The 10,799-nt window shown below is 48.2% G+C and overlaps 1 protein-coding gene across 1 annotated transcript; it reads right to left on the reverse strand.

The window, feature by feature from the left end:
* Positions 1–8,387: 8,387 nt before the first annotated feature.
* LOC125533924 (UPF0481 protein At3g47200-like) lies at positions 8,388–10,152 on the reverse strand. Its single transcript, XM_048697249.1, has one exon. It carries the CDS (start codon positions 9,985–9,987, stop codon positions 8,494–8,496), a length of 1,494 nt encoding a protein of 497 aa, XP_048553206.1. The 5' UTR covers positions 9,988–10,152; the 3' UTR covers positions 8,388–8,493.
* Between the last annotated feature and the right edge of the window lie 647 nt (positions 10,153–10,799).

Below are 10,799 nucleotides of genomic sequence, written 5' to 3' on the forward strand. Positions count from 1 at the left end.
CACTCGGTGATGCATCATCATTATGAGCTCAAAGTGACCAAGTGTCTGGTCACAGGATCATGCATTACGGTACGAGTAAAGTGACTTGCCGGTAACGAGATTGAACGAGGTATTGGGATACCGACGATCGAATCTCGGGCAAGTAACATACCGATTGACAAAGGGAATTGTATACGGGGTTGCTTGAATCCTCGACATCGTGGTTCATCCGATGAGACCATCGAGGAGCATGTGGGAGCCAACATGGGTATCCAGATCCCGCTGTTGGTTATTGACCGGAGAGCAATCTCGGTCATGTCTACATGTCTCCCGAACCCGTAGGGTCTACACACTTAAGGTTCGGTGACGCTAGGGTTGTAGGGATATGTATATGCAGTAAACCGAATGTTGTTCGGAGTCCCGGATGAGATCCCGGACGTCACGAGGAGTTTCAGAATGGTCCGGAGGTAAAGAATTATATATAGGAAGTGCTATTTCGGCCATCGGGACAAGTTTCGGGGTCACCGGTATTGTACCGGGACCACCGAAAGGGTCCCGGGGGTCCACCGGGTGGGGCCACCTATCCTGGAGGGCCCCATGGGCTTAAGTGGGAAGGGATCCAGCCCAAAGTGGGCTGGGGCACCACTTCCCCCTAGGGCCCATGCGCCTAGGGTGGGGAAACCCTAAAGGGGGGCGCCTCCTTGCTTGGGGGGCAAGCCCCCCACCCCTTGGCCACCGCCCCCCTCTCCTAGGGCCGGCGCCCCCCCTAGGCCCCCTATATATAGTGGGGGGAGGAAGGGCCATCACACCCATGCCCTGGCGCCTCCCTCTCCCTCTCCAACACCTCCTCCTCCTCCATAGAGCTTGGCGAAGCCCTGCCGGAGTACTGCAGCTCCATCACCACCACACCGTCGTGTTGCTGCTGGAGCCATCTTCCTCAACCTCTCCTTCCCCCTTGCTGGATCAAGAAGGAGGAGACGTTACGCTGACCGTACGTGTGTTGAACGCGGAGGTGTCGTCCGTTCGGCGCTAGGATCTCCGGTGATTCGGATCACGTCGAGTACGACTCCCTCATCCCCGTTCTTTGAACGCTTCCGCTCGCGATCTACAAGGTACGTAGATGCATCCAATCACTCATTGCTAGATGAACTCATAGATGGATCTTGGTGAAACCGTAGGAAAATTTTTGTTTTCTGCAACGTTCACCAACAGATCCCACCCGAGAGACCAGATGAGGGAAGCCAATGCCAATCAAAACGACTAAGGGGATCAAAGGCAAGCAGATCACGGGAGGAAAAATCAGCTTTGATAGTCTCCTGGAGCGCAACCACGTCTATTCGCTCTTTGGCCATATATTCCCTAAGCTGCGTTCGACAGCCCTCGTGACCACAGCCTCTAATGTTCCAGAAAAGATAATGCATAGAATCAAATAATACGATTACGTAGTCGGACCCCATGAGAGGTCACCGCTTTGGCCACCCGTTTCCGAGCCGTAGCATGGCTGGAAGAAGGAAGCATAGAAGCATCCCTAGCTTCTGCTTCCTCATCGGGGCAGGAGGCGGTTCCATCCCCTGCTGGAACCAGCCCTGATGAGGGTGCAAGCACACAATGAACCGCAACAGCAGCAAGTGCCGCTTGCGCCTCCTCTCACGCACGGACTAGAGATGGAATCTCACCATGGGGGAGAGAAGAAACAACTCCACTATCATCCAAAATTTTCGACAAATGCGCGTCCGAAAAGGCATTCAAAATTTTGTATGAGGGGAGAGGATTACCTGAAACCTCTAGGTTCTTGTCGGCAATGCGAAGCTGCGCACTCTCCAGCGAAGAGAGGTCTCCCAGCTTGGCCTTGGACCGTGCGCTCGGGGCACGCTGCGGCACTGGGGTCGCCTTGGATCGCTTCGCCTTCGCTCCTGCTCCCACCGACACCAGTGCCGCGCCCAAATCACCACCGAGCTCTGACGAAACCGCAGCCGCACATGCCTTTGCCGCCGGCTTTCGGCCCGCCGTCTTCTTTTGAGATCTGCTCGATCCACCCGAGCCTTGGTGGCCCGAGGGAGGGGTCGGGGTCGAGTCGACGTTGAGCATGCATCCCGCTTCCATGCCGCCTGTAGCCGCCGGAGAGGCCTGGGACGCGCCTGCCAAGTCCCCAGAGAGCACCGACTCCACCATGGTAGCCAAGGATGGCGAGCCCAGGTGGGAGTCGTACTCGTCGAAGGAAACATCAAGCGTCCTGGCCAGCGGAGGGATACTGACAGCAGTGTCTTGAGTCGCCACGGCGGGCACGTCCCCACCCATCAGTTCGAGCTTTTCCCAAGTTTCAGTGTCACATGAGGTATCGTGCATACTTTCGTCCAGATCATCTTCCTGACCACCCATCACCGTATCCTTGGTCGCCGCCGATCCGCGAGCACCGCCCGCCTGCTGCTTGGATGGTGCATTACCACCATCAGCTGCTTTGTTGCCAGTACCCGCACCCCGCGGCCGTCCAGACTGCTCCGAGGGTGGGGGAGGGGGGTTCTTGTCAGACGGGCCAGCTCCCCTCGAGCCGCCTTCTCCGGTCCTTTTCGGAAGCCTTTCCACCTCGGCCTTGATTTGGTATCCCTCCCCATTGAACCACACCTCCACGAAGCCATTAAGCTTATCAGGCGACTTGCATGCAAACTTCATCCTCACTGGCCCCAGCCTTATGAGGGAAAGTTCATCCACAACAATGGGACGGCCTAGCATCTTGAGACCTTCCGTCAGCTGTTCCGCACGCCGATGCTTCCTTGGAATGCCATGAAGCCGAACCCACGTCTCTGGCATGGTCATAGGCGTCACCTCCTCATGCAGAGACTCCCGCACCCGAGCGGTTATGTCATTGATAGATAAGAAGAGTTTACCACTGGATTTAGCCATATGGAGCAGGTGAGCCGAAGGGAAGATGACCAAGAAATCGTTATCCCCAACCTGGGCCACCTGCCAATCCCAATCCCCTGCAACCATATGCTTAAGCTCTTGCTTGAGGACACAGAGCGAGAGCTGGCCCGGATCTGCAGAGATGATAGCTGCGTTGTCTGGCTTCAGATCCGCGGCTCCTTCCAACTCGTCTTCCTCCTCAAACTGTAGAAAAAAGAAGCCCTCCCCCGAGATGGCACTTCCCAAGATCTGGAGGTTTAGGGCCTTCCCCCGCGTCGGGCACGCAGCCGAGACGTGGCCCTCCTCCTTGCACATCACGCACAATGGCTCAAACTTGCACTTGGACTGGTAATGCCCCAAGCGCCCACACTTGAAGCATTCCACATCGGGGATCTCTTCCACCGGAATGGGCGCATCGGCCGAACCTTTGGGTCCAGGAAGGGCCACTGCGAGCGGCGCTGCGCCGGCCCTCAGCTTCTTGGCCATCGGATCTCCATGACCCGCACCGAAGTTGGGAAGTGGCACTGATTTCCGCTCCAACTCGCGGCATTTGTGCCCTTCCTTCTTCAGACGCTTCCTTTCTTGTTGCTCGATCCACCAAAGGGGGGACCCCAATCCCCCTCGCGCCCTCCTTGCGCAGCCGCAGACTCTCGCGCTTCGTGGCCATCGCGACCACCCTGCCGGCCGCTCATGGCACTCTTGGCTTTCTCGCGGAGCGCTTTCTCCCGCCGCAGCTCCGCGTCTTGATCTCCGGCCACCATCGGACGCTTGTCAGGACGACGGTCCCCCATCACTGCCGCCGCAAAGGAAATGGAGAGAGGATGGGGAGGAAGCAGAATGCGAATGGAAGACAGGCGCCACACCTCGCGAACAGATGCGGGAAACCCTAAAGACGGGTCACCGCACCCCTTGGCGCAACCGTATATAAATGGAAACAAGGGGAATGGGCCCGGCCAGACTCCCATTGCTAGAGACATGTTCGATAGGGACAAAACACGCAGCGTGCCGTCACATGCATGTCTCGTCAACCAGGTAACCATAAATCCATAGTAATATATATGCGTGCAATGCCTGCATAACAGAGGAACCTTCCGACTTCTTCAACGTGCAACACAGCCTGGAGCCGAATAAGGCGAATCCTAACTAGTTGCACGCGCAGCAGCGCATATCTCAGCCGCTGCTTCAACATAGGATCCGAGCTCTTTGCATGTGCATGGCCTCTTTCTCTCTTTTTATATCACACAGTCTGACACATGCATGCCTATAGTATCTTTGCTTTCTCCTCAAACTTCATTACTTTTAGTTTCCTTTTCACAGTTTAGATGGTTCATATTTTTATAATCAAACTTTAATTTTTAAAACTTTTTATATATTTGAACTCCTCGCATCAAGATCTTTAGAACAAGATCAGTCTTGGATAATTTTTGAACACATGTTTCGTTAACTAAAACTGAAATATGATTGTTTAGCAGCTTATCAGTGTTTTTAGTAAGGAACTTTGCTGAAAACAATGAAGAACTTCTCTTTTTAATTGTAAAGTGCTAAATAAACAGGATCAGAAGTTGAAGAACTTTTTGAATAGTGGGTTTTGCAGTTTGTTAGAAATATTAAAGAACTTTGCTAGAAAATGTATTTGAAACCAAAGAACTTTATAAACAGCTTGCCTGAACTTTGATGAAAAGTTTATGGAACTTGTTTGAGCCATGCACAATTTAAGTTTATGGAACATTGATGAAAATTTTCAAACTAGTTCAAATATATTCAACATTGGTCTTGTTCTAAAGGTCTTTGCGTCAGAAGTTCGAATATAAAAAAAAGTTATAATTGAATATTGGTTTAGAAGATATAAATGATTTTAGTTTACAAAGGGGTAATAAAATGATGGGTTTGTTTCGAAGAGAGCAGAGAGGTGTGCAGGCAGCATGTTAATTTGACGTGCATGTAAATAGATGATTTGATGTGCATGCAGGATGGGTGGACCGGATACACGTTGTGCATGCAATCAGTTAGACGAGAGTCATGTCCTCGAGGCCCAGGCTTACTCACTAACGCATGCTTATCTATGATCCCTATGTACGCTATGGCCCTTTTTATTCTTCGTGAAGGGGTTCAAAGTGTTTTTTGGTAAAGTTCGTGTAGGGTTTTTTTAGGAAGTGGATGCCATTAGACGTAAATACTACATGATCCGATGAGAGAATCTGTGTAACCCGAAGTTGCAAGGTGGTTTGGGTATAACTAACTCCAGAATCATGAATCTGGCTTTGCTCACCAAGAGGATTTGGAAAAATCTCTCAGATTGACGACAACCTTTGCGCTCAAATTCTTAAGGCCAAATACTTTTTATTAACTCCTCTTTCTTCAGCTGCTCTCCGTGTTCTGAACGGGCTTAAAATCCAAAGAAATTTTAAACTTAGCAGCCAAGTTCTTGGTAGGCAATGGGGCTGACACCGGGTTTTTGTTGGGGAGTGTTGCATGAAAATCAAACAAATTCCTACGAACACCCAAGGTCTATCTAGAAGAAGCATAACACCGAGAGGGAGAGTGTGTCTACGTACCCTCGTAGACTGTTAAGCAGAAGCGTATATCACGCGATTGATGTAGTCGTACTCATCACGATTCAATCATGATCCAAACCGATGAAGTACAGAACAGACGGCACATCCGCGTTCGGCACATGTACGGCTCGATGACGTCTCCTCCTCTTTGATCCAACAAGCGAGGGAGGATAAGTAGATGGGATTGCCGGCAACACGACGGCGTGACGGTGATATTGATGGAGTGATTCCGGCAGTCGAAACAAATTTGGTACAATCGACTTAGTGAGTTCCTCATACAAAAGAATTACTCCAACGATGATGATTGTGCATACGTGTTCATCAAGAAATCCTCATTATGACACCACATTACATCAGTGTATGCTGATGATTATAAAATTATTGGCAACACACAAGATATTGATGAAGGGGGTAATCATCTATAGACGGAATTTGATATGAAGGATGTAAGTAAAAAAACAAATTTTGCTTTAGCTACAATTCGAGCGCCTTCACTCATCTATTATGATACACTGTGTTGTCTATCTCATATTCCAGGAATTCATTATGGACAAGTCTTATCTATCTATAACTTTCATGGTTGTTCAATCTTTAGACGTAGAGAAAGATCCGTTTAGACCATGAGAAAATGAAATTAACATATTGTGACCCAAGGTTCCATATTCTAGTACCACTAGATCCACAAAAATAGTTGGTTGGGAATCAATAATATCTTTTGATATCTCTAATGCATCAAACATATTGTCCTAGTTTATCAGTTTTAGAGAAATCTAGACACCAATACCTTCAGACACATCAATCAGATCTTCACTATGTCAGATCATACATGAGGGAGTTATGGACTAAGGGATCCTCAGGGCGTCGGTCCGTTGGATGTGGGCCGTACTGGTGAAGCCGCATAGCGACAGAAGATCTATGAAGCCGTGGTGTGCCCTCCAAATCAAGGATAGGCGGGATCTCTTTACCTCTTATTGTAATCTGTCTCCGGTAACCCTAACCCTGCCAGTGTCTATATAAACCGAGGGTTGTAGTCTTTAGGGAGAGAGCTACATCAATCGCCTCATCACCTCAGGGTTTAGCTCATGCTGATCTCGAGGTAGATCTACTCTGTAACCGTACTATACATCCAATATAATCAAGCAGGACGTAGGGTCTTACCTCTTTGAGAGGGCCCGAACCTGGGTAAACACCGTGTTCATCGTCCGTTGTTCCCCATCGATCTCAGATCCACAGCTCGGGACCCCTACCCCGAGATCTGCCCGTTTTGACACCAACAATACACATGCTCTGTGTTATGTTTGGTATGATATCCATCTCATGTAAGTCTTTAAAACAGACCTTTGTGGCTACATCCACCAATCATTCTTAAGTACGAGACATCACTTGTAGTATTCGTGTAGCTTCAAGGAATGATGAATCATATAAAACAATCATGTGGAATTGGTTTCATTGAACTACCAACCATTATTTCAAAGATAATGTTGCTTGTGTTGCTCGGATGCAAATATGTTACTTAATATGCAATATCACCATATTGCCCATCCTGCAAAGTCAAATCATATGACAATCTCACTGATCTGCTCACGAAGTCTCTATCAACTTCAACATTCCGAGAAACATGTACATGGAATTGGTATGCGACGGCTTCGACATTTGCAAGAATTAAGGTGGGGGGGGGGGGGGGGGGTCTCTTCCTGAACTATAATCTATTCAAACATTACATTATACTTCTTTCCCCTTTATAAGTTTACTCTCAAGGTTCTCATCAAGATTTGTAATGAGGTAATATCAAAAGAAGAATACATGGAAGACATCTTATTTTACCCACTGGTTTTTTTAGCGGATGTATACAAGTCATATGTATTGCCCTCTAAACTTACCAATGAGTTTTATCCTTTCGAGGTTTCCTCGTGTAAGTTATCAAAAAAGGCAATTACCATCACATGTCATATCTTTTTCTCGTTATATTTTTTCACTATATTTTACAGGAGTTTTCAATGGCATACCAGATCACACTCTTTTCCTTTATGAGTTTTCTCATAAAAAAATTTAATGAGGCGATATATGCGATACTTTTAGTTTTTCTTGCTGGGATTTCTAAGGAATGTATATTCAAAGCATATTTGTTGTTCTCTAATTTCACCAATGAGTTTTCTCCTTCTTCAATTTTTTTTTCTCATATGAGTTATCAAGCAAATAATAATCATTATATGTTGCATCATTTTCTACTTGTTGTTTTCCCACTGAGTTTCAAAGAGTTTTAGCAACATATCTGCACTATTTTTCTCATATTTTTCCACAAGGTTTTTTGGGGGAGACTCAAGATTGTACAAATGATTTCTCTAGATGGAAGATGAATATGCAAGAAGCCTTCAATGATGAATCATTTAAGAAGCAGTGTTGTACGAGGAGTTTTAGGAATTAATTAGCACATTCTTATTAACAAACCATCATTAGCAAAGGGGTGTGTGTGCAAGCCCCTTCTCTCTATGACCAAAAGGGGCCTGCTATGGAGGGATGCCTCCAAATAGGCACCACTTCTCCCAATCTCTTTCAGATATATATAAATATACACTTGAGAATCAATAGAAATCAGGACTGATCATCCATTTACTTCATTTCAATATCGTTTTACTCTAACGATGACCTCCACTATGCTTTGGCGCCCATGGTGTATTGCACGTTGGCACATGGCTGGTGGTAGTGCCAGCTACGTACCTCTCACCCATCACGGGGCAGTTACGACTAATCATATACACTATACATTACTATATCCTACTGCCAAAATTGGTTGCTGCGCGGTTCAATTAAGATTGGTATAGGGGACGTCAAGAAAAGAAAAAGGGTGGTGGAGGGCTTCAACAGAGAACACTAGATCAGCACAAACTCACTGAACTTAGCCAGTGAAATGCTATAACTGAGAATTTTAAGTAGCAAATGGTACTAGCTCGATCACATACAGGGAACTGATTAGTTGTAGCAAGGAAAGGGAACAGCAAGATACAAGATACTACAACACACGCTCGCCATGGCAGGAGAGAAGGTGTAGCTAGCTTGATTACCGGAAAGACTTGAGCGTCGCAAGGAAACCCGCGGCTCCAACAATGGTGGTGATCACCGTGATGATGGTTGTGCGGTTCCGGTAACCGAACCTGTAGAACATGATCCACGGCCGCCTAGCGTACCTGTAGTTTGCAATGTCTACAATGGTCTTGTAATAGCGTCTCCCGATCCGCAGGTGCTTCTCGACCCCGGTGAACAACTTGAGCACGTCCTCGTTGGTGAGCCCTGCTCCTCCTTCCAAGATATGCTTGTTTCGTAGCTCCTGCACATCACTCACGCTGTCCGTAACCATGCCCAGGAGCCAGAGGTACGAGCAGACAGTAGACATTTCATCATCATCTTGATCAAAATCAGGGGTCGTGCACATCTCGAAAACCGCCATGTTGACGAGGAAGGTTGCGGTTGCGTTGCCTAGGGACACCGACGCCAACCTGAGCTCGCCGGTGAAGCACCCTCTGTCGATGTACATCTTCTTTAGGTCTTCTTTAATATCGTTGGGTGTGACCTCAATGCCAATCTCTGCAAGTTCAATGACGCCGACAGACCATGATACTTCCTTGACCTTGTCAGATAAGGGGCTGGGCTCGGGCACTTTAGTATTTCCTACAATGTGGTATCGTAGGAGGCCAAGGAGATGCGGCGGTGTGTAGTTAGGTAGTGGAGCAAGAACAAATTCAAGCTCTTGGCGGGTATGCATTTTGTCTATTTTAACGCGTCGAACGAACAACTCCATGGTCGGGGGCGTGCGCATGAACCTTTTGAGCGTGTCAACCACCACCCAGGGGAGTTGGTTCTCAAGCAGCACGACGTCACAGAAGATGCGGCTGTCGTTGGAGCTGAAAACACTATGCAACGACGGGTCCACATCCACGGTGGTCTCGTCATCATCGTCTTCGTTTACTCTTCTGCACCAAAACAACATATACTGCAGCAGGAAACAGCCATCAAAGAACAGCATGTGCTTGAAGTCGTCGTCGCTGGCAGTTCGCATCTTGTCCTCCTCGTAGTGCCCGCGGGCCACCTCCGCGACCGCGCAGACCGCCCCATACACCTCCTGGATGGAGCAGCCCGTGTTGTCGATGAAGTGGACGGCGGCCGCATGCTTGATGCTCTCCATCTGCTTGAGGGCTTCGCTCTCGCCGTGGTGATAAGGGCCGATGGACACCACCTTGGGGGCCTTGTACGAGGCCAGATCTTCCATGTTTGGCGGGAACAGGTGCATCTTCATTGCCATATTGTCCACCGTCTGCTTGAGTGACTGTGTTACTTCATTGAACACTAGTTCAACTTCAACCGCGTGCTGATGATGAGTACTCTCCTGAACCAGCTGCTGCTGTCCAGTAGAGCTGACCACCAGATCACTGTTGCTAGCAGGAGCAGCAACTGTCATCTGCAAAGGGAGGCCAGGAACCCATACATTTGGTTCCGTGGTCGGCCTCCCCTCCCAGTAATCAGCCAATGCCAGCTGATACTCGTAAGGTACCTCCATGTTAACAAACTAAGAGACTGGGGGTTTAACCCTCTTTTCGAAAGGAAAAACAAAACCTGAATGGATGCTATTGCCAACAACAAAAACTACACTGCTGGTTTCAAAGGAGAAACATGTACAAATGCCTTATAGCAGAGACTGAAAAGAGAAGACAGGAGTTGAGACTTGAGAGTTATCGTCTATGAAGACGTCGCTCCTCTTTATAGGGCAGCCGCCCACGCGTAGTTTTCTCTCTTCTTATTCGTTCAAGATTAACGCAACCGTATATAAATGGAAAGAAGGGGAATAATGGCCCGGCCAGAACGCCATTGCTACAGACATGTTCGATCGGGACAAAACACGCAGCCGGCATTCACATGCATGTCTCATCAACCAGGTAACCATAATATATATCCGTGCTTGCATAACAGAGGAACCTTTTCACCTTCTTCAACGTGCAGCACAGCCTGGAGGAACCTTTCAACTTGTTCATGATGATTAAGGCTCCCTTGCTCTGAGTGACAAAGCGCTTCTCGCGTTGGATTGGGATCCGACGGTCCATAAGGTCGGAAAAAAGGTTCGACCCCTGGCAAGGAAGAGTCATGTCCTTGAGTCCGAGGCTTACTCACTAGCGCGTGCTTATCTGTGATCCCTATGTACGCTATGGCCCCTTTTTATTCTTCGTGAAGGGGTTCACCTGAAATTTGGTGAAGTTCGTGCAAGGTCTTTCTAGGAAACAGATACCGCTAAATGTAAATACCACATGATCCGATGGGAGGACCTGTGTAGACCGAAGTCGCAAGGTGGTTTGGGTATAACTAATTCCAGAATCA

This window comes from Triticum urartu, chromosome 2 (assembly GCF_003073215.2).
Source record: "Triticum urartu cultivar G1812 chromosome 2, Tu2.1, whole genome shotgun sequence".
NCBI lineage: Eukaryota > Viridiplantae > Streptophyta > Magnoliopsida > Poales > Poaceae > Triticum > Triticum urartu.